The 25,050-nt window shown below is 40.9% G+C and overlaps 1 protein-coding gene across 3 annotated transcripts; it reads left to right on the top strand.

Annotated features, from left to right (window-relative positions):
* The first annotated feature begins 765 nt into the window (after window positions 1-765).
* Window positions 766-24,312, top strand: TCEAL9 (transcription elongation factor A like 9). Of its 3 annotated transcripts, XR_009734926.1 has the most exons (4): window positions 766-912; window positions 1,392-1,479; window positions 3,798-3,880; window positions 24,124-24,312. XR_009734926.1 is itself a non-coding variant. In XM_061409261.1 (3 exons), the coding sequence occupies exon 1, from the start codon at window positions 1,788-1,790 to the stop codon at window positions 2,082-2,084; it is 297 nt and encodes a 98-aa protein (XP_061265245.1). In that variant the 3' UTR covers window positions 2,085-3,401; window positions 3,798-3,880; window positions 24,124-24,312. The 3 variants fall into 3 exon arrangements, 1 of the variants encoding a protein (XP_061265245.1); XR_009734927.1 differs by lacking the exon at window positions 3,798-3,880 and having other exon boundaries at window positions 769-912; XM_061409261.1 differs by lacking the exons at window positions 766-912; window positions 1,392-1,479 and adding an exon at window positions 1,788-3,401.
* Window positions 24,313-25,050: the final 738 nt, after the last annotated feature.

Genomic DNA, 25,050 nt, shown 5'->3' with positions numbered 1-25,050 from the left:
TATTTATTTAAAACTATATCTTTACTTTTTAACATCAAAACATTTTGGCACTATTTTAAATGTAGTTTTTCACTTTACTTAATACTTTTCTATAGTTTTTAAAAAGTAACTGAAAAAACAAAATTCGGCTGAATAAATGTGAGGAACTAATTCGCTTTATACAACAATTCATGAATAGGGCAGCAACCCACCTAGCAGCTAGCAGAGCGCTGTCAGGGGTTGTATAAAATGGAAGGTTTCTATAGGCTGGCGAGTCGGGCAAGGGAGCCATTAGCATAATAAAAGAAAGGATTGAAGCTATACCCCAATAGAAAAGTATTAACAGTAAAGTTTAAAACTACATTAAAAATAATACTTCTGTCCCAGGCCTCCCCAACTCAGCTCTTCTTTTTTAAAAAAAAAAACAAAAAAACAAAAAACAACCCGCTGCCAAACCAAGCCTGTTCCACAACAGCCAAGGAGCAGATTGCAGATGAAATGGAAGCTGAGGCAGGGGCAATGGATGTAGGTTAGTGTTCTTAATCCTGGGAGCAGAAGGCAAGAAAAAATTCTTGAAGAAAGTAGAAAAGTTTAGTAGCTCCAGAAAAAAAATGCAGCCCCTCCCTAGTAATCAGAGAAAGGCAAATAACATTTCCCCCCTCTGGGATAGGCGAAAAAGATGGACAGGGCAAAATGTACAAGAGGGGAGGGAGCAGAGGACTAGCCCACATCTGCCGCGCTTTTGTTGGGAGTGGAAATTGAGGACCAGAGATCACTGATGACGTAGACCTCATGTGACCAGGAGTCGACGTGTGCAGAAGTCCTGCTAGTCTGGTCCTTGTTCCCTTCTGGGTACCAGCTTCCTTCAGCAGCAGTAGCCGGTGGGGCCAACGGTGGGGAAGGAGAAGGAGTCTACTGGCTGAAATTTTTCAGGTTGGTGGCAAAATAGATGCTGCCTGGGAATTTCTAGGGTGGGGATGGCCTAGAAGCAGAGATTTAAGGGAGCCCTGAAAAAGTCCATCTCTCCACCTCCCACCTTCAGGTCTGCAGAAAATGATGACCCTTGGGAAAGGGACTAGGGGTCCCGGAAGAAAGACAAGGAGACCTGTGATAGTTTAAAAATAATCATCCTTTGCCACCTAAGACCACTTTCCCAACCCCTCCCCTCCCCCCACCCCCAACCCCCAGTTTTAATGATAGTTTGGAAATTTGCTTTTCCGACTCCCTGTCTGATGGAAAATTCGAGCTAACTTGCACTATGGAGAGGGAGACAAATGAGGGAAACAGAAGGCAGGAAAGTTTCCATAACCGAGAACCTTAACAGGAAAAGTGCGTGGAGTTGATCAGTCCGCCGAGTGCTCACCCCACCCCCACTCTTATCCCCTCCCCTCCCGTTTCCCGTTGGTCTGCAGGTCTGCTACTCTGAAAAGGCCAGGAAGAAAAGTGATCGGATCCGTACAGGAAGATGAAGGAAATATTATAAAGACCCCTGGGGTGGAGGTGAGCAAAGGAGGGACTGAGGTCATGGGCCCCTATGTTCTTCCCCCGCACCCCTCTTCTCCCAGCTTACTCTGTTCTAGGAGGGTCTTGCGTTCTGCCTTGTGTGAGAGAAATGGTTGAGAAGAACCTTGGAAAAGGCTGGAGGGAGGGACGAGGGAGGTGAGGAGGTGGAAAATGGAGGTGAGAACGACAGGCTCAGGGGAAACCCTGATGGCTGACGTATCCTTCTTGCTTCCTAGAAGTAGTTGTTTTCAAAGAAAAATAAGTAGAAGAAAAGAAAGGAAGAGGGAAAGAAAGGGAGACACAAGATGAAACCCTGTCAAAAAACTGAAGAAAAACCAGAAAATGAGAATGAACCCAAACTTGAAGAAGTACCAAAGCCTGAGGAAAAGCAAGAGGAGGAGGAAAAAACAGAAGGAACTTTTAGAGAAAGACTGATTCAGTCTCTCCAGGAATTTAAAGAAGATATACACAACAGGCATTTAAGCAAGGAAGATATGTTTAGAAATGTGAATGAAATTGATGAGATAAGGAGAGTCAGAAACAAACTTATAGTGATGCGTTGGAAGGTTAATCGAAACCATCCTTACCCCTATTTAATGTAGTTTACCTTGATTTCTGTTTTTTTCTCATGTTGACATTACTTTCTTTTTTGTTGTCCTGTATATCTCTGTCCATCTTTCTGCTTTTAACTTGTTGCTATTAGTGGTTTTAGATGCATCTCATTGTTTATTTCAAACCAATCTACAAGTCTTTGCCTTTCAAAAGGAGAGCTTTACTCATTTGTACAAAAAGAGATTCCTAACAGTATATAAAATGTAAAAAAAGTTACTAATATGTGAATATCGTATTTTTGAAAGGGAAGGGTACATTTGTATATTGCATATATACACAGAAGAATATGTGAAGGATGAAAGACAAAAAATATAATCTGTGGTAGGATTATGAGTGATTTTTTTTTATTCAGTTTATTTGTATTTTTCCTTATTCCTAGAATGTACACACTTTATTGTTAAAAATAATAGAAGTTTTATAACAAAAAAAGGAGTAACCAACAGTAGTTGTTATATTTCTAAAGGCATTGAGACACAATATTTATTAGCAGAATTTTAGAAGTAAATGTGAACTCCAGATTACCACCAGACCTCTTAGCTAGAAAAATAAAATTTATATCTTTTCTCATTTGCAGTATAGAGATAATAATGATCTTTCTGGGATCTCATGAGGACCAAATAAGGTACTGACCATGAGCTATATTTGATAGGCTTTTATTTCCATGTGCCCATGTAGGATGCGAAATCCTTAAGAGATTTGTTTTAGGTATTTTGGAGGGAGAAGGTTAGTTCTCACCTGTGCTTAAGGAAAAATCCAGACAGCTGTCAGGTGGGTACCGCCTTTGTTTTTCTCTCCTCCTGTGCCTGCCCAACCTTCTATGCCCCTCCCCTTGATACTACCACGTGTACTGGATATTTCTGCCCCTTCCTTCAGATTCTGTACCTCTCAGCCCCCTAACACGGCTGATGTGCTAGAAATCTCAAACAGTGAAGCCCAACATATTTCTTTGGAACCTGCTTGATTCTCCAGTCTGAGCTCTACAGAAGTGGGGGAAATGCCCATCTCTTCAGTTTAGATAGACGTTTATGCAGGGCTACTTGGGCTGTGATATCTTACTGATACCTTGGCAACTTTGGGGTTTTAATCAGAGAACCCCTCTTCTGTATAGGACTCAGACACAATGGGTCTGTTTAGGGTTGGGACCAGAAAATAAGTCTGAATAACAGACATTATGCTTTAGTCAGGGTTGCTTCTGAGTCTAAAGATTGATTTATCTTCCTGAGCCTCGTTTCCTTAGGGTGAGTGATCTCTCCCAAAAGACTGGTGGCCGGCCTCCTCACCAACTCAAAAGACACCCTTAGACTTGTGTAAGTTTTAAAGGGAGATTCAAGTCAGATTTTGGGATATTCCCATTCTTTATTGGAAATGTATAAAAGTGCTGTGTAAGACTTACTGTGTATTTATATCTGCATCCAGATTTTCATAACTATATGTGTATCTGTGGATCACAGTTACGCCAACAGTGTGTTATTTTTCCTGTGTGATGCTCTTTTGGGGAGCAGTTAATCACTTCAGACCATTCTTTGAGGTTATGGCAGCTTGATGGATGCAGGTGAAGGTCCAGGAACTCAATTGCCAGCATTATAAGACTGGTTGAATCCAGCCCCATGGCACTGAGGAGTGGCACTGTGGCAGGACATGGAAGGACTCCCCCAAGGCACACCCCTCTCCAAGATGATCTGACATTGGTTTTTCTGCTCCAGCTTGCAGCAGGCACCGACTCTCCTAGGCTGAGGGCCAGGCTGTCCTGGACATGCATACCTGGAGGACAACTGTCCCATTGCAGGTCAGAGCACTAGACTTCCTTTATTCCTTTTTTTCCCTCACAAAAGGGCTTGATGGGAACTTTTTAAAGGAAAAATGTAAGATTTCAAAAGTCACTAACTAAAAACATTGGTTGTGATAGTCTTTGTCCCAGCAATGACTACTCTGGAGGTAATCAGATAACTTGGGATTAAGGTAGAAGGGCCTACTGGAGATGATTTCAGATAATACACAAATATTTTAAGTTGTAATATCCATGTATTTGGGGCTTCCCAAGTGGCATTAGTGATAAAGAACCTGCTTGCCAATGCAGGAGACATAAGAGATGTGGGTTCAATTCCTGGGTTGGGAAGATCCTGGAGGAGAGAATGTCAACCCAGCCCAGTATTCTTGCCTGGAGAATACCATGGTCAGAGGAGCCTGGTGGGCTGGAGTCCATGGGGTCACAAAGAGTTGGACACTACTGAAGCAACTTAGCATGCACACACATATTCATGTATTTATTTGAATGTATATTAATAAATCTTTAAGGCAAACAATGATAGTTTAGATTAAGGGAAAGCTATAAAGTTTCCTTTTCAAAAAAGTACCCAAATTTCCTTTTCAAAAAATATTCAAATTAAATAAGTGAGTCAGTTTGAAGACAAACATGAAGTAGAATACTATGTTAATAGCCAAGATGGTACATAGATATGGCAAAAGTTACCCTAGTGGGAAATGCTGTTGTCACTCTTTTGCAACCCCATGGACTGTAGCCAGCCAGGCTCCTCTGTCCATGGAATTCTCCAGGCAAGAATACTGGAGTAGATAGCCATTCCCTTCTCCAGGAGATCTTCCCAACCCAGGGATTGAACCCAGGTCTCCTGCATTGGCAGGTGGATTCTTTACCACTGAGCCACCTGGGAAGACCGGAAATATTGCCCCAGTATAATTGATTTAGAGAATAATATCTGGAAACACCTGTCAAGAGGGGTGCAATAAGAGATTTTACCCTATCTACAAATTAACAAGTTAATATTAACCTGCTACTGTTTAACCTGCTTTTGCTATGGCAAATGGCACTAGAATCCCAGTCCTAAGGACATTATTACCCATGGTAAAAGCAGTAGCCTTGGCTTCATTTTGGTTTGTATCAGTTCCCCATGATCAAGTCCCATAAGCTGACACAGCCCGTCATGGATGACGGAACATGCAATGCACCGTGTTCTAGGAAAGATGCCCATAGTTTGGAGAACTCACTGCTTTCATAGTAAGCAAAAGCAAGCCTGCTGTGTCCACAGAAAGGAAAAGACATTACCTCATGCCTCAAAGTTGCTTGCTGCAAACAAACTCTGAGAAATGGCCTGCTTGCATAAAGAGTGGTCAGGGCCTTAAGAATGTACAAGGATGCTCAGGACTCAAGGCAGATTGACTCTCCCAGTAACACTTTTCTCTGTACAACAAATCTTAATGTGAATGGTAAGCCTTTCCTAACACCACAAATTTTGATTTATTATTCCAAGTTAAAGCAGATAATGCATTATAATACTGTATACTATAAATATGAAATTTGTAATTCTAATTTTTACTTTAATACATAGGACTTTGAATGAATACTAATTAACTGAATGAAAAGAACATCACCTAAGAAACTACAAGTAAAAAATCTATGAGGAACTCTGAAGTTACAGTAAGACATAGCTACTGTGACACACAAAATTAAAGAAATAGAGGAGCAAAAACCATGGGTTTATCAAGATGCTAATAACAGGAAAAATATTCTGCAAAATTTTTCACTGAGAAATTGACAGGAGTGTGTGTGTGTGTGTTTGTAAGTCAGCCCCAGATCCTCTACATATACAATCGTTACTGCCTCTATAAAGGGAAAAGCCAAAAGCTAGGAGGAAAGCTGGTCTGTTCCCTCTATAGGAAAGTTTTGAGGGGGGGGGGAACCTTTTGCACATAATGGTATCCTAAATCAATCATTTGATATTTTGACACCAGTGTTTGCAAGAGCTTCAGAAAAATACAGCTGCATCATTTGCTAGATAATTTACTTGAGTATGGGACATCTTTTCATGTACTATTGGTCATTCAAACATCTTACTTTGAGAAATGTCCATTCAAATATTTTGCTTAAACACCCCCTTAATATTTTCAGTACACTATAGGTAAAGAATCCATTTACAAGGATGAGGTAGCTCCATATGTACTGCATGTTCACCATGCATTATTACAAGAAAAATGAAGGACAGGAGGTTAAGTATAATATATACAGGTGGCGCTAGTGGTAAAGAACCTGCTTGCCAGTGCAGGAGACGTAAGAGACCCAGGTTCGATCCCTGGGTCAGGAAGATCCCCTGGAGAAGGAAATGGCAGCCCATTCCAGTATTCTTGCCTGGAGAATCCCTTGGACAGAGGAGCTTGATAGGCTACAGCCGATGGTATCGCAAAGAGTTGGACACGACTGAAGCAACTTAGCACATACCCACAAATACCAACATAAAGCCCTTCAGCTCACTAAAGGGAGTGACTGTGTCTTTCAAAGTGATATCTTGATATCTCATCAGACCTCTTGCTATCTGATTGTTTACGGAATAATTACTTTTTAAAAATTTCTCCTAATAAGTCATTCTATCATCCTTGCATTGTAACATGTATCCTTGCATGTCAAAATAGTTTCTTGTACTTACACAAAGTCCTTCCCTTTTATGAATTCTGAGTCCTTTTCCAGATATTATGCTATTAACCTACTATTTAACAGAAAAGGAAGCAAGGCTTAAAGAGATTATGTGTTTCGGCCAAGGTCACCCAGCTATTAAATGGAACACCTGCCTAAGGTCAAAGCCCTCACTCCTAATCTCTACTCTACAACAGTTGGTATTTAATAAATACTAACAACAACAGCAGCAACACTGCTAAATGGATTCCCATTATTTCCTTAAAGCTCCTACTCATTATCCCAGAATAGACGTTACTTCTTTTAAAACAGTTTTATTGAGATATAATTCACACACCATAAAATTCACCCACCTTAAGTGTACAAGTCAATAGTTTTTAGTGTACATTTTCACATCAAAGAGAAATACCATACCTTAGCTATGATCCTGCCCCCATGCCTCTATCCCTTCAGCCCTAAATAAACATTAATCTACTTTCTGTCTCTATAGATTTCCTTTTCCTGGACATTTCATAAAAATGGACTCATAAAATGTGGTCTTTTGTTATTGGCTTTTTTCACTTAGCATATGTTTTCAAGGTTAATCCATTGTGTACCATGTATTAATTTCCTTTTATGGCTGAACAATATTCTGTTGTATGGATATGAACATTTTGTTTATCCATTAGTCCATTGATGGATATTTGGGCTGTTTTCATCTTTTGCTTGTTATGGATAATGTTGCTATGTAGATTTATGTACAAGTTTTGTGAGGACATAATGTCCACCTCATGCGAAGGGTTGACTCATTGGAAAAGACTCTGATACTGGGAGGGATTGGGGGCAGGAGGAGAAGGGGATGATAGAGGATGAGATGGCTGGATGGCATCACCGACTCAATGGACGTGAGTTTGAGTGGACTCCGGGAGTTGGTGATGGACAGGGAGGCCTGGCGTGCTGCGACTCATGGGGTCGCAAAGAGTTGGACACGACTGAGTGACTGAACTGAACTGAATGTTCTTATTTCTCTAGGGTAGATATCTAGCAATTGAATTGCTGTGTCATACAGTAACTCTATGCTTAATTGTTTCAGGGACAGCCATATTATTTTCTAAACTGGCTGACCATTTTACCTGCAGTGTGTATACTGCTGTATACTTACCAGCAGTGTGTAAGGGTTACAATTTTCCCATATCCTTGGCAACACTTTATTTTCTGACTTTTTGACTGTAGCCATTTTAGCAGAGGTGAGTGATATCTTATTGTGGTTTGGATTTACATTTCTCTGATGGTTAATGATATTGAGCATCTCTCCATGAGTTTACTGGCCACTAGTATATATTACTAGGAGAAATGTCTATTCAAATCCTTTGCCCATTTTTAATTGGGATATTTGCCTTTTTATTATTGAGTTGTAGGAGTTTTTATATACTCTGAATACAAATCCCTTGAATACATGATTTGTACATATCTTTTCCCATTCTGTGGGTTATCTTTTTACTTTCCTGATAGTATACTTTTTAGAAAATTATTTATTTTATTTATTTAGTTTTGGCTGATCTGGGTCTTTGTTGCTTTGCATGGACTTTATCTAGTTGTGGTGAGTGGGGGCCATTCTCGGTTGCAGTGCACAGGCTTCTCATTGCAGTGGCTTCTCTTGTTGTGGAGCACAGGCTCTACGTGCACGGGCTTCAGTAGTTGCAGGAAGCAGGCTCAGAAGGTGTGGCTTGTGGGCTCTAGAGCATAGGCTCGGAAGTCCTGGTGCCAGGCCTAGTTGCTCTGTGGCATGTAGAATCTTCCCAGAGGAGGGTTTGAACCTGTGTCCCCTGATTGGCAGACAGATTCTTATCCACTGTGCCACCAGTATCCTGATGGTATACTTTGATGCCCTCCAAATTTTAGTTTTGATGAAATTTAATACACATTTTTTATTTTTCTGCTCATTCGTTTGGTATCAAGTTCGTGAAGATTTGTCCCTACATTTTTCCCCCTAAGAGTTGTATCATTTTAAATCTTACATTTAGGTCTCTGATCTATTTCTAGTTAATTTTTTGTATACGGTATGAGATATGGGTCTCATTTCATTAGTTTGCAAGTGGCTGTCTAGTTGATCCAGGACTATTTGTGAAAGGACTGCTTTTTCCCATTGAATGGTCTTGGCATCCTTGTCAAAAATCAGCTGAAACATAATTTTATTTCTTTGGGACTGGAATGAAAACTGACCTTTTCCAGGCCTGTGGCCACTGCTGAGTTTTCCAAATTTGCTGGCATATTGCGTGCAGCACTTTCACAGCATCATCTTTCAGGATTTGGAATAGCTCAACTGGAATTCCATCACCTCCACTAGCTTTGTTCATAGTGATGCTTTCTAAAGCCCACTTGACTTCACATTCCAGGATGTCTGGCTCTAGGTGAGTGATCACACCATCATGATTATCTTGGTCGTGCCATGGTGATTATCTTGGTCATGAAGATCTTTTTTGTACAGTTCTTCTGTGTATTCCTGCCACCTCTTCTTAATATCTTCTGCTTCTGTTAGGTCCATACCATTTCTGTCCTTTATTGAGCCCATCTTTGCATGAAATGTTCCCTTGGTATTTCCAATTTTCTTGAAAAGATCTCTAATCTTTGTTTTCCTCTATTTGTTTTCCTCCATTCTGTTGTTTTCCTCTATTTCTTTGCATTGATCGCTGAGGAAGGCTTTCTTATCTCTCCTTGCTATTCTTTGGAACTCTGCATTCAGATGCTTATATCTTTCCTTTTCTCCTTTGCTTTTTGCTTCTCTTCTTTTCACAGCTATTTGTAAGGCCTCCCCAGACAGCCATTTTGCTTTTTTGCATTTCTTTTCCACGGGGATGGTCGTGATCCCTGCCTCCTGTACAATGTCACGAACCTCCATCCATAGTTCATCAGGCACTCTGTCTATCAGATCTAGTCCCTTAAATCTATTTCTCATTTCCACTGTATAATCATAAGGGATTTGATTTAGGTCATACCTGAATGGTCTAGTGGTTTTCCCTACTTTCTTCAATTTAAGTCTGAATTTGGCAATAAGGAGTTCATGATCTGAGCCACAGACAGCTCCTGGTCTTGTTTTTGGTGACTGTATAGAGCTTCTCCATCTTTGGCTGCAAAGAATATAATCAGTCTGATTTCGGTGTTGACCATCTGGTGATGTCCATGTGTAGAGTCTTCTCTTGTGTTGTTGGAAGAGGGTGTTTGTTTTAACCAGTGTATTTTCTTGGCAAAACTCTATGAGTCTTTGCCCTGCTTCATTCCGTATTCCAAGGCCAAATTTGCCTGTTACTCCAGGTGTTTCTTGACTTCTTACTTTTGCATTCCAGTCTGCTATAATGAAATCCAGATGTTCAAGCTGGTTTTAGAAAAGGAAGAGGAACCAGAGATCAAATTGGTGGATCATTGAAAAAGCAAGAGAGTTCCAGAAAAACATCTATTTCTGTTTTATTGACTATGCCAAAGCCTTTGACTGTGTGGATCACAATAAACTGTGGAAAATTCTGAAAGAGATGGGAATACCAGACCACATGACCTGACTCTTGAGAAACCTATATGCAGGTCAGGAAGCAACAGTTAGAACTGGACATGGAACAACAGACTGGTTCCAAATAGGAAAAGGAATACGTCAAGGCTGTATATTGTCACCCTGCTTATTTAACTTATAGGCAGAGTACATCATGAGAAACGCTGGACTGGAAGAAACACAAGCTGGAATCAAGATTGCTGGGAGAAATATCAATAACCTCAGATATGCAGATGACACCACTCTTATGGCAGAAAGTGAAGAGGAAAAGCCTCTTGATGAAAGTGAAAGTGGAGAGTGAAAAAGTTGGCTTAAAGCTCAACATTCAGAAAACGAAGTCATGGCATCTGGTCCCATCACTTCATGGGAAATAGATGGGAAAACAGTGGAAAGAGTGTCAGACTTTATTTTCTTGGGCTCCAAAATCACTGCAGATGGTGACTGCAGCCATGAAATTAAAAGACGCTTACTGGAAGGAAAGTTATGACAAACCTAGATAGCATATTGAAAAGCAGAGACATTACTTTGCCAACAAAGGTCTGTCTAGTCAAGGCTATGGTTTTTCCAGTGGTCATGTATGAATGTGAGAGTTGGACTGTGAAGAAAGCTGAGTGCTGAAGAATTGATGCTTTTGAACTGTGGTGTTGGAGAAGACTCTTGAGAGTCCCTTGGACTGCAAGGAGATCCAACCAGTCCATTCTGAAGGAGATCAGCCCTGGGATTTCTTTGGAAGAAATGATGCTAAAGCTGAAACTCCAGTACTTTGGCCACCTCATGCGAAGAGTTGACTCATTGGAAAAGACCCTGATGCTGGGAGGGATTGGAGGCAGGAGGAGAAGGGGACGACAGAGGATGAGATGACTGGATGGCATCACTGACTCGATGGACGTGAGTCTGAGTGAATTCCGGGAGTTGGTGAGGGACAGGGAGGCTGGCGTGCTGTGATTCATGGGGTCGCAGAGTCGGACACAACTGAGCGACTGAACTGAACTGACCTGAACTGAATTTTATTTCTGGACTCTCAATTCAGTCCTATTGACCTATATGTCTATCATGTGACAGGATCACACTGTTTTGATTACCCTGGTTTTGAAGCAGTTCTGAAACCAGGAAACATGAGTCCTCCTATTTTATTTATTTCCAAGGTTTTTTTTGGCTATTTAGGGTGCCTTGCAATGCATATGAATTTTAGAATAAGCTTGTCAATTTCTACAAAGAAATCAGCTGGGATTATGAAAGGGATTGCATTGACTCTATAGATCAATTTGGGAAGCATTACCATTTTAACACTATTAAAATTTTCAGTGGGATTTTTTTTCCCGTTTAATTGCATCTTCTTTAATTTCTTAATGGCATCATTTAATTTTCTTCTTTAATTTCGATAATAGTTTGCAGTTTTCAGAGTATCGATTTTATGCTTCCCTTATTAAATGTATTTCTAAATATCTCGGTCTTTTTGATACTATTATAGGTAGAATTGTTTTCTTAATTTTCTTGTTCTGATTGTTCATTGTAAGTGTATAGAAATGTGGCTGTATTGAAATATCTTTATATATTCATCTTATATCTTGCAACCTTGCTGAAGTTGTTTGTTTTGTTAGTTTATCAGTGGATTCCATAACACTTTCTATACATAAGATTATGTCATCTGTAAATATAGTTCTAATTCTTATTTTTCAATCTGGATGCCTTTTATTTCTTTTTCTTGCCTAACTGTCTTGGCTAGAACCTCCAGTTGTAATGTTGGATAGAAATGGTGAGAGCACATATCTTTGTTTTTGCTCCTAATACTAGGGAAAAGATATTCATTGTTTTAACATTAAGTATAATGTCAGCAGGGGGCTTCCCTGGTAGCTCAGCTGGTAAAGAATCCACCTGCAATGCAGGAGACCCCAGTTCGATACCTGGGTCAGAAAGATCCCTTGGAGAAGGGATACACTTCCCACTTCAGTATTCTTGGACTTCCCTGGTGACTCAGACGGTAAAGAATCTGCCTGCAGTGTGGGAGACCTGAGTTCAGTCCCTGGGTTAGGAAGATACCCCAGAGGAAGGCATGGCAACCTACTCCAGTATTCTTGCCTGGAGAATCCCCATGGACAGAGGAGCCTGGCAGGCTACAGTCCATGCAATTGCAAAGAGTCAGACACGACTGAGAGGCTAAGCACAGCACAGCACATAATGTCCATGGAGGGTTTTTGTAATAACTTTCATTATGCTTAGGGAATACCTGGTTTGGGGATGTTAAATCAAGCTTGCATTTTGGGATAAATATTTTTTGGTCATAATGTATAACTGTTTTTATATGTTTCTAGATTTGTTTTCCTAGTATCTTGTTGGGGGATTTTTGCATCCATATTCATAGGCAATACTGGTTTGTAGTTTTTTCTTGCAATATCTTTGCCTGGATTTTGTATCAGGGTAATACTGGTCTCACAAAATAAGAGAAGAAGTGTTTCCTTTTCTTTTTTTTTGAACAATTTGTGAAGGATTCTTCCTTAAATATTTGATAGAATTCAGTCGTGAATGGAGAAGGAAATGGCACCCCACTCCAGTACTCTTGCCTGGAAAATCCCATGGACGGAGGAGCCTGGTAGGCTCCAGTCCATGGGGTCTCGAAGAGTCGGGCACGACTGAGCAACTTCACTTTCACTTTTTACTTTCATGCATTGGAGAAGGAAATGGCAACCCACTCCAGTATTCTTGCCTGGAGAATCCCGGGGACAGAGGAGCCTAGTGGGCTGCCGTCTATGGGGTCTCACAGAGTCAGACACGACTGAAGCGACTTAGCAGCAGCAGCAGCAGCAGCAGTGAAGCCATGTGGCCTAGAATTTTATTCGTGGGTAGTTTAAAAAATGTATTACTAATTCAGTCTCTTCATTTGTTATAGGTCTATTCAGATGGTTTATTTATTCTTGAGATAGTTTTGGTAGTTTGTGTTTTTCTAGGAATTTGTCCATTTCTTCTATTATCTAATATAAGGGCATGTAATATTTCATATTGTTCATTCATAATCTTTTTTCATATCTATAAGGTCAGTAATACCAGCCCCTCTTTCATTTCCAATTCTAGTAACTTGACACACATTTCTCTCTTTCCCTCTCACCCTCTCTCTCACCAATCTAGCTGAAGATTTGTCAACATTGTTGATCTTTTCAAAGAATCTGCTTTGGTTTCACTAATTTTCTCTATTCTCTTTCTATTTTCCATTACATTAATTTCTGCTCTAATTATTATTATTTCCTTCCTTCTGCTTGCTTTATGCTTAGTTTGCTCTTCTTTCCCAGTATCTTAAAGTGGAAAGTTAGGATGTTGATTTGAGATCTTTCTTCTTTTTTAAATACAGGCTTAAAGCTATATATTTCCCTTTATGCAAGTTTAGCTCTATCCCATCATTTTGAGTACATTGTGTTTCTAAATACCAAAGTTCCACCCCATAAGTTCTGGTATGTTGTATACTATGTTTCATTTTTCTTTAATTTCAAAGTATTTTCTGATATCCATTTTGATTTGTTCTTTGATGCATTGGCTATTTAGGAGTGTTTTGTTTAATTTCCAGATATTTGTGAATTTCCTAATTTTTTTTTCTGTTGTTGATATGAAATTTTATTGCAGTGTGGTCAGAGAACATATCTTGTATAACTAACTTCTAATCCTTTAAATTTACTGAGGGTTGTTTTATGGCCTATTACATGGTCTACCATGAAGACTGTTCACTGTGCACTTGAGAAAAATATGTATTCTGCTGTTGTTGGGTGGCATATTGTATATGTCTATTAGGTGTAGTTGGTGCATGGTGTTCTCACATCTTCTATTTCCTGGTTGATCTTCTGTCCAGTTGATCTATTTATTATGAAAAGTAGGCTATTAAAGTCTTCAGCTATTACTATTGAATTATCTATTTCTCCCTTTTTTATTGTCAGTTTTTGCTTCATATATTTTGTTGCTCTGTTATTAGGGGCATATATATTTATAATTGTCATGTATTACTTATGTGTTAACTCTTTTATCATTAAATTCCCTCTTGCTTCCAGTTTTTGGTTTGGCATGGAAAAAACTTAGAAGTAGTAACAATAAGTAAAAAGTTGTATAAACTGAAAATCAAGAACTCTTCTTAGATCCATTAAATGACTGAAGTCACAAATCAAATCCCTGCTACAGACAGGTGACAGACAGGCAGATACAGAGAATCACAATTTGCTAGAGTAAAACCTATAAACAGTTTATATTGATAGCATATCAGTACTGATATGCTGCTGCTGCTGCTAAGTCGCTTCAGTTGTGTCCAACTCTGTGCGACCCCATAGACGGCAGCCCACTAGACTCCTCTGTCCCTGGGATTCTCCAGGCAAGAATACTGGAGTGGGTTGCCATTTCCTTCTGATATAGGAAAACCTAAACTATAGTTTACGAATGTCTAGAAGCTCAATGTGGACAAGTCTGAGATTTAAAACTCCAGAGAGGCCCAGTTTAAGGGGTGCTCTCACACTTTCATGAGTTACTTTTTAGAGACCTATGAGGTTCTCACAGTGAATATTAGAGAAAACCTCTTTGTTCTTCTGGAAGGGGGAGGGAAAAGTAGGCACTTTTAAGTGTATCCAGAGCATTCTATTCTTCTTAATAGTCAAGAGAAACTATTTTTTACAAGAGCCTAATCAGAGTTTTATCAGAGCCTAACTGACCTGGAGGAAGGACAATATCCAATCCCAACGCCTCTCTCATCATCCTGTCCCAACTAAATGAGAGTGAGGTGAGGGACTTAAAAGCACTTGTAAAGGCCATAGTCCTGTCCATATGCAGTTGTTAGGCTCCTATTATGACTGAAGTGACTTAGCATAGCATAGCATAGCATTGCCAGTTGATTAATCTACTATTTTTAAACAGTGTTCTTGGGCATCAATTGTTCTGCAACCTAATTCAATCAAATCGGGGCTCCCTTGCAGGAAAAGTTCCAAAGGTCAGTGTTTAATATTTGCTCCAAACAAGGAAGGAGAACTCCCCACAGCCATCTTCTTACCTGGCTTTTTAAAAAAAAAAAAATTATTTATTTATTTGTCTGTGTCAGGTCTTAGTTGTGGCACTTGGGATCTTCATTGTGTCATGTGAGATCTTTCATTGAGATGCATGGACTCTAGTTGTGGCACACTGGCTTAGTTACTCCAAGGCATGTGGAATCTTAGTTCCCCAACCAGAAATCAAACCCACGTTCCCCGTATTGCAAGGCGGATTCTTAATCCCTGGACCACCAGCGAAGTCCCCTTACCTGACTTTTTAAAACAATCTAGCCAGTTTACAGCTAACTGGTATCTTCACCAAACCCCTGAATCACTTCCCAATTGCCTCCACAACAACCATTCTGTTTTTAGAGCAACTTTGGCTTGAATGCCTCCATACTTTGTTGCAAATAAAGTAAGTTCCATTGGGAAAATTTTAGTACCTATATGATTCATGACTTTCTTCTCTCCCCAGGAAAAATCTCTGAGCCAGGGCTCTGGATCTGGGGGTGGAGACAATGGCACTCTTATCTTTGAATGACACTTGTGCTTTAGCACCTGATGTCTTAAGTAGGCAGAAAGGAAACAACAGCCTGATGTTCTCTCACCTTGCTTCTCATAGTGTGGAACCACACCTTACAGCCAAACCAAGAGTGATAAGGACCCCAGCAGTCTCAGTGGTACCACACCCACAGGACAATTTCCATTCTATTAGTGAGGAATGGTTGGAAGGAAAGAGCCCCCACATCTCAATTGCACTCACCTGGAGCCTAACCTCGCAATCTCAGTAGTTGGGGCAGGATAAGAAATACTGTTATATTCCTCTTCCGAGAAGGAAATCGCCATGGCTGTGAGCTGCAGGAAGAGGATATCCCGTGTTCTTGGCTGATAGTTAGGAGAGCAATTTTGCTTCCTTGACATGGGAGTGAGGAAAAACGGAGAGGTCTAGGTTCAAATACCACAGACTCATATTTCTTGTGAAGTTTTTATAGATTTTCTTGAATAGTTTTCCACTTAATGGTTTCCTTAAAACCTTTCTAGAGCCTTTAAATTGTTTTGCTTTTTTTTTTTTTTTAAATGAATTTCACTAGTTTCAAAGGAAAGCAGATCCACAGAGATCCTCATATTGTCATAGCAGAAATTGACCTCCTGGACATTTCTTCTTCCTGGAAGACTTCACTGGCAACTGGGTTAAGTCCTCTTACTCAGTGCTGTAATCTCCCCTTCACTACTTATCACACTCTCCTTGTTTCCTCCCACTAAACTATCTGCTACATAACAATATGAAGCCTGTATCTGTCTTATTGCTTTTTATATCTCCAGGGCCTGGAACACAGTAGATGCTTAATAAATTATGATTGAATGAAAAGTATATTTCTGGTATTTTAATTAAGTGGAAAGAACTATGTCCTGGAAATCAGAAATGTAAAAACAGTACTGAGATTGAGATGTGGAATGGGCAGGCAGTGCCTGGCACAGAAAAGGGCTCAAACAATACATGGATAAAAGAAAGAATGAGAAATAGATTTGGGACTTTTAAAAATTATTTATTTATTTAATTTATTATGTTTTGGCTGCATTGGGTCTTTGTTGCTGCACGTGGGCTTTCTCTAGCTGCAGCGAGCAGGGGCTACTTTCCATTGTGGTGCATGAGTTTTTCATTACAGTGGCTTCTCTTACTGCAGAGCAAGGCTCTATGTGCATGAGCCTCAGTAGTTGCAGCATGCAGGTTCAGTAGTTGTGGTACATGGGCTTAACCGCTCCATGGTGTGTGAAATCTTCCTGGATCAGGGATCAAACCTGTGTCCCCAGCACTGGCTGGCAGACTCTCAACTACTGGACCACCAGGGAAGTCTGGGACTTATTAATAAATGAAACTGAGTAGAGGGCAAGAGCATGGAGTTAGGAACTAAACTGTATGTGTTTGAATTCCTGCTCTACCACTTCTTATCTGTTGCATAGGCTTGCTGTCCTACAATACTCTTATTTGTAAAATAGGGGATGATATTAGCACCTACCTCATAGAATTTGGTGGAGAAGGCGATGGCACCCCACTCCAGTACTCTTGCCTGGAAAATCCCATGGATGGAGGAGCCTGGTAGGCTGCAGTCCATGGGGTCGCTAAGAGTCGGACACGACTGAGCAACTTCACTTTCACTTTTCACTTTCATGCATTGGAGAAGGAAATGGCAACCCACCCCAGTGTTCTTGCCTGGAGAATCCCAGGGATGGGGGAGCCTGGTGGGCTGCCGTCTATGGGGTTGCACAGAGTTGGACACGACTGAAGTGACTTAGCAGTAGCAGCATAGAATTTGGGGGAGGATAAAATGCAATAATGAATATACATATATAACACTGTTTGATATATACCAGCATTTATGTAAGTGCTGTTTTATTTCATTTTCATCACTATGTATTTTTAAGGAAACTAGGATAATTCTGTATATACTATTTCATAGCCTGAATTTAAAAGAAAAATAATTAACGATTTTTCCCTTCTACTTACAAAAAGAATACCTTGTCCTCTGAGATAATTTAGAAGATAGAGGTAATCACCACTTAATGTCCAGCATTAGAAAAACATTTTTAATCTCAAATATGAGGACAAGTACAATAAATGGGAGGGGATGAGGGAGGAGTGGGAGTGGAGGAGGGGGTCATCAAGTCACCAGGCATAAGTCTCTAAGTGTAAAATATGGCTCAAGATACTGTCATGCTACAAATGCCTAAGTCTTAGATTTATGGTGGGAAAAGTAGCCCCTGACTCAGGAACTGGGGCAGGGGTGTAACACGAAGAAGAGGAACAGAGGAAGGGAGGAGTGTATGAGTGTGTGTGTGAGAAAGACAGAGTATGTGTTAGCTTACTGTTTAGTTATAGATAAACTTGGGGTTTCCCTCGTGGTTCAATGGTAAAGAAACCACCTGCCAAGCAGGAGATGTGGGTTTGATCCCTGGATCAGGGAGATGCCCTAGAGAAGGAAACGGCAATCCACTCTGGTATTCTTGCCTGGGAAATCCCATGGATCTCTAATAGATAGTGAGGTCCTGAATATTTGTTGATTTCACACTCAGATGTCTTAGCCTTATGGCTTTGTAATTATTTAATACAAGATCTCTTGAATGAAATATTGAATTCATTATCTTTCAAATGTTCCAAACTCTTAAAGTAACATCTTTAAAATTTTATCAGGTCTGTTCTCAGTTCTTCAAAGTTCTTGGCATCAAAATTATAATGGCTATAGCTTATTGGGAAGCTAAAGTAGGCATAATTTCCTAGATTTTTAATACGTTAATTTCAATTTGTTAATACATGCTTACATTTAGGAAAAAAGAGAGAAGCACAATAGGACTGTAGTACTGAAGCATCGGGATGACCCATAGAGAACCATTCTAGGCAGGAACAGAGATATCCACACCCACAGAGCCCACCATGTGCGAGACTATCTGCTTTCAATCCTTGCACTCACCCATGAGAGTATAACAAGAGGAAAACAGGACAATAACTACAATCCAACTGGGTACCTTTCCAGCTAAATACATGTGAGCTATATATCATGGCAACATAACAATAACCCTGTATGCGAGACAGCAAGAGAGACACAGATGTATAGATCAGTCTTTTGGACTCTGTGGGAGAGGGCGAGAGTGGGATGATTTGGGAGAATGGCATTGAAACATATATAATATCATATATGAAACGAATCACCAGTCCAGGTTCAATGCATGATACAGAATGCTCAGGGCTGGTGCACTGGGATGACCCAGAGGGATGGGATGGGGAGGGAGGTGGGAGGGGGGTTCAGGATGGGGAACATGTGTATACCCGTGGCAGATTCATGTTGATGTATGGCAAAACCAATACAATATTGTAATTAGCCTCCAATTAAAATAAATAAATTTATATTAAAAATTAAAACACTGATAATCACTTTTGATTCAGAATCCTCCTCATCCTTCTAGGAAATCTATCTATCAGTTATCGATTAAAAGGTCTATGCTGCTGCTAAGCCACTTCAATCTTGTCGACTCTGTGCGACCCCATAGACGGCAGCCCACCAGGCCCCGCCATCCCTGGGATTCTCCAGGCAAGAACACTGGAGTGGGTTGCCATTTCCTCCTCCAATGCACGAAAGTGAAAAGTGAAAGTGAAGCCTCTCAGTCATGTCCGACTCTTCGCGACCCCATGGACTGCAGCCTACCAGGCTCCTGCGTCCATGGGATTTTCCATAGACTGACTATAAGTCTATAAGCTCACATGGTTATGTAGCCTGGGAAGTCCCATGATGTGCTGTCTACAAGCTGGAGAGCCAAGAAAGCCAGTGGTGTACTTTAAAAGCCTGAGAGTTGGAGAGCTAACATGTAGGTGCCAGTCTGAATTAGAAGTCCTGAGAACCAGGAACACCAAAGACAGGGAAAGATCAAAGTCTCAGCTCAAGCAATCAGGCAGAGAGTGAATTCGGCCTTCTGCTTTTCTGTTTTATTTAGGCCCTCAGTGGTATTAGATGATGTCTACCTGCATTGGGGAAGTCTGCTTTACTCAGTTTTCCAATTCAAATGCTAAACTTTTCCAGAAACACCCTCACAGACACACTCAGAAATATTATTCAGTCAGATATATGGGCATCCAATGGCCTGTTGGAGACATAAAATTAACAATCACACCCTTTTCCCTGTGTTTACTCAAATGACTTGAGAGTTTGAAGAAGAGGGATATAAAGACAACTCTTATGTGAATACCTAAGGTAAGATTGCTATCCCACATGATTAATCACCACTGAAGCTCAAGCTTGATTTCTAGAGAACCTGCTGCTAAGGACTCACATCCAAGCATTTCCCTTTCAAGTGTTTCCTTGGAAGACTGGGCCATATCTTGTATGTGACTCTTACCTCATAATCCTCACATGAAATTCCCATAATTCACAGGTCTCTTTGTGCTAGTCTGTATCAATTTCTGGTAAATCTGTATCTCAATAACTCCCCTCTTCCCAACTCTGGAACCTGTAAGCATGGTAGGATTTATTTTCACACTTATCCAGAATTGGGAACTTTGGTAGGGGATTAATCTTAGCCCTTTCTCTACCTGGCCACACCACAACATAATCTTTCAAAAATGTTCTTTCCAGGCTCCCATAGCATCTGCTGCTAAGTTGCTTCAGTCGTGTCCAACTCTGTGCGACCCCATAGACGGCAGCCCACCACTCTCCACCATCCCTGGGATTCTCCAGGCAAGAACACTGGAGTGGGTTGCCATTTCCTTCTCCAATGCATGAAAGTGAAAATTGAAAGTGAAGTTGATTAGTCGTATCTGACTCTTTGCAACCCCATGGATTGCAGCCTACCAGGCTCCTCCGTCCATGGGATTTTCCAGGCAATAGTACTGGAGTGGGGTGCCATTTCCTTCTCCGCCCATAGCATCTAGTTCAAAATCCCAATGGTAATGCAGATATCCAGCAGAGGAATAAGTGAACCTTAACACATGATGCAAAGAATTGACTCATTGGAAAAGACCCTGATGCTGGGAAGGATTGAAGGCAGGAGAAGGGGACAACAGAAGATGAAATGGTTGGATGGCATCACTGACTCCATGGACATGAGTTTGAGCAACCTCTGGGAATTGGTGATGGGACATGGAAGCCTGGTGTGCCACAGTCCATGAAGTTGCAAAGAGTTGGACACGACTGAGGGACTGAACTGAACTGAATATCTTGTATATATCCCTAAACGTTATGTACTGTTCTTTTGGGATCCCATCTCCTCGGCTTTGGTGAAGGAAACCAATCAAGTGGCTGGTTCCACTATAATTATAGGAGATAAGGAAAGGAAATAGGTTCTCTTCATAAATACTGCACTTCCCCGAACATAAACACAGGCTCCTCCTTTCCAGTACTATACTACTCTTCTTATTATTTTAGGGTAAAAGTCATCACACCAGTTCACTCTCTCTGTCCTTCAGGGCACATGAGTCCCAAATTAAGACTCTTATATCCTTCCAACTCAGCCTTAGAAATTAAAAAAATTTTGTTCTCAACAGGTTGTTACCTACCTTCAACTCCTCAGAAAACACCAAGGACAAGAAAAGATCTCAATCAACACCTCACAACACTTTAGTGAAGACAACATCATTACAAGGACAAATTTCACCTATCTTTATTATTTTTAACTAATTTATTTTTTAATTGAAGGATAATTGTTTTACAGAATTTTGTGTTTTTTTTTTTCTGTCAAACATCAACATGAATCAGCCATAGTTCACCTATCTTTAAAATATCACTTCATTACAACCAACCTCCCATGTAGCATAGCCTCTAACCTTGAAAAATACACAAATGCATGCTTTCATCCAAGAAAATTTGGTGGTTTCAAGCAAAAGACTAATCCAAGATGGATCTAAAAGATAGTAGCAAAGAACTGAGCCACTGAGAGAACCAACAATCTACTTTTCAAATTTTGTATTCAATGGTTACATGTGTGCTCACTCGCTCAGTCATGTCTGACTCTTTGCGACCCCATAAACTGCAGCCCACCAGGATCCTCTGTCCATGGGATTCTCCAGGCAAGGATACTGGATTGGGTTGCCATGCTCTCCTCCAGGGATCTTTGCAACCCGGGGATTGAACCAGCATCTCTTACATCTCCTGCATTGGCAGGCAGGTTCTTTACCACAAGCACCATCTGGGGAGGCCATTCAATGGTTATGTCATAGCAATTTGTCTACTTTCAGGGGATTCTTTCTAGGTAATTCCTAATTTTCATAAAAGTTTTTCTATATTGCTCTAAATATAGTCCCCTGAATGAAAAGCAACCTATTAGCCTCAGTATGCATGCTGCATGCTAAGTCGTTTTAGTTGTGTCTGACTCCTTGTGACCCTATGGACTGTAACCCGCCAGGCTCCTCTGTCCATGAGACTCTCTAGGCAAGAATACTGGAGTGGGTTGCCATTTCCTTCTCCAGGGGATCTTCCAGACCCAGGGATTGTCTCTTATGTTTCCTGGGTTGGCTGGCGGATTCTTTACCACTAGCGCCACCTGGGAAGCCCCATTAACCTCAATAGTGGATATATCAGTCAACAAATATTCACCAATCACCTACTTGGTACAAAGAATTCTATAAATCACTGACTTTGCAAAGTAGAAGACAGAAGATGTGTTTGGGACCCTCACAGATTTTAAAGACAAGCATATCTAGCTAAGGACAGAACTATGCTTTGCCCACTCTTTAAACCTTGTTAGAAACCATCTAATAATAGTAAAAAAAAAAAAAAAAGTAATGAATCAACTTTCATTGATGAATCTTTAGGCTCTGTGGTACATACCTGAAATATGTGATTTACTTCTAATAATCCCTGTTTCACAGAGGAAGCACAGAGACCTTGATAAGTAACTGACCCAAAGTCATACATCAGTACAAGTAGCAGAAATATGATTTAAACCCAGACATGTCTGATACCACAATTCATGCCTCTAATTGGCATGATTCCAACAGGTATCATTAATAGAGCTACCTATTCAGGAATCACTAGCATTCCTTTCAGAGAAGGCAATGGCACCCCACTCCAGTACTCTTTCCTGGAAAATCCCATGGATGAAGGAGCCTGGTGGGCTGCAGTCCATGGGGTCGCTAAGAGTCGGGCATGACTGAGCGACTTCACTTTGACTTTTCACTTTCGTGCATTGGAGAAGGAAATGGCAACCCACTCCAGTGTTCTTGCCTGGAGAATCCCAGGGATGGGGGAGCCTGGTGGGCTGCCATCTATAGGGTCACACAGAGTTGGACATGACTGAAGTGACTTAGCAGCAGCAGCAGCATTCCTTTAAAAGACAAGTATTTTTTAATTTGAGCTTTTGAAGCAATATATCAATATTTCTTTATATCTCTAAAATTAGTAAATATATATGTATATATATATGACACATATATATGTCATATATAAATAGATAGATACATGGGCTTCCCCAGTGGCTCCTCAGTAAAGAATCCGCCTGTAATGCAGGAGATATGGGTTCGATCACTGGGTCAGGAAGATCTCCTGGAGGAAGGAGGGCAAGGCAACCCACTCCAGTATTCTTGCCTGTAAAATCCCATGGACTGAGGAACCTGGCAGGCTTCATGAGGGTTCCATGAGATTGTCATGGTTTTGACATGTCTATAAGGTCAAAAAGAGTCAGACATGACTGAACATGCATGCATATATACATAATTTTATATATTTCAAACTACATATGCAGTAGGCATATACTCTTCCTTTATTCAGTGTCCCAGCTAGTTTAGCAGGATGGGAGATTACATAGGAGTTTGGAGCCAAAGGGCTTCCCAGATGGCATAGTGGTAAAGAATCCACTTGCCAATGTAGATGACACAAGAGAGGCAGGTTCAATCCCTGGGTTGAGAAGATTCCCTAGAAGAGGAAATGGCAACACACTCCAGTATTCTTGCTCAGATAATCCCATGGACAGAGGAGCCTGGCAGGCTACACTTGATGAGGTCTCAAAGAGTCAGACACAACTGAAGCCCCTGAGCACCTGAGCAAAACTAGAGGCAGTTAGCATTTGCCTGGCCCCTCTGGCCTCAGTACATATAACTCTTGGTTCCTTGAACACAACCAACACTTACTAAGTATTTTTAAATAATAATGTCATTTTCCTGGAGAAGGAAATGGCAACCCACTCCAGTGTTCTTGTCTTGAGAATCCCAGGGATGGGGGAGCCTGGTAGGCTGCCGTCTATGGGGTCACACAGAGTCGGACACGACTGAAGTGACTTAGCAGCAGCAGCAGCAGCAATTCCATTTTCCTAAAGGCATCTCTATTTTGTAACCATGATTTTTAAAAATAGTTTTCAGTTATTTCAAGTTGAAAAAATGAACAGTTACACTCAAGATGAGTTTCAGGTTTAATTGCTTCACATACCCCATGCCTATTTCTAATATTTTTTGGAAAAATTCACATTACAAAAAACATGTCTTTGGAACTAACTTTTACCAGTTGTATACTTAATTTCTGAGATCACTCTAAGGAAGTATGTGTAGGAGTGCTTTGCCAAGTTTGGAAAGGAAAGCAGAAAATAAACAGGCTCCTTTTTTTTTTTTTTTTTTTAAGGCTCCTTTCCTCCGAAGACTGTGGTAGCAAAAACATCACATAAATTTACATAAAATGGTCAAGGTCTGACAACTGGACTTCTACCTCAAGATTTACTTTACAGATCATTTTGAAAACACCAACTGTATTCGGGAAGATACTTGTATTTTTTCAAAATAAGATTTCAAAATAAAATGTTTCCAAAATGTTGTTGATGTTGTGTGGTGGAGTCCAAAGAAAATATTTTCTGGGTAGTACAGGTGAACAAACAAATCAAACAATGAGGCTTTTTCTTTCCGCAGGATGAAGCATTTCTTTCAAAAATGAAATCTTGTAATTTTTAATTTTTTGATGGCATGCTTTTTAAAAAAAGAAATAAAGAGAAATTATTAGGAAGGATATATACAACCCATTCTACCTTCTCGCCTGTCTGACAAGTTTCTTGCTCCCTCCCCACCCTAACCTTCAACCTAAATGTCCTAGAAGAGTATGAATTCAGGACACTTGGTGGGAAATGGCGGGGCGGAGTGGGGGTGGGGAAAGACTTCGGTCAGCGAGAAGAGGAAAGAAAGCAGAAAAAGCCAAGGCCAAGGCCTAGGGGCGGAGAGGGGGTAGAGGGTGTTGTAGACCCTCCCTTATAACCAGAGAAAGGCAAACTCTAACCGCAGGGAGGTGATGCCACTCGTGGGCAGTCAGATTGGAGAAGAGCGAGATGATTGATTGACAGGGAGGTGCGCGCTGTGGCCCAGCGCACAAACAGGCGGTTGTCCGTGCTTGTGCACGAGGCGGAAGTGGGGCGCTCCTGCTGCACTGGCCGCCGGAGTTGGGGGCGAGCTCGGCGGTGACGTGGGGTGCTCACGTGATCGCGAGCTGCAGAGCGACGCAGCCTTCGGTGCAGTCGTCACTCCTGTCTGGGTACCAGCTCCCCACTCCCCTGCGCACGGCGGG

Source organism: Bos javanicus, chromosome X, assembly GCF_032452875.1.
Source record: "Bos javanicus breed banteng chromosome X, ARS-OSU_banteng_1.0, whole genome shotgun sequence".
In the NCBI taxonomy this organism is placed as follows: domain Eukaryota; kingdom Metazoa; phylum Chordata; class Mammalia; order Artiodactyla; family Bovidae; genus Bos; species Bos javanicus.
The sequence above is the reverse complement of the archived record's forward strand: the minus strand, read 5'-3'. Positions and strand labels throughout refer to the sequence as shown.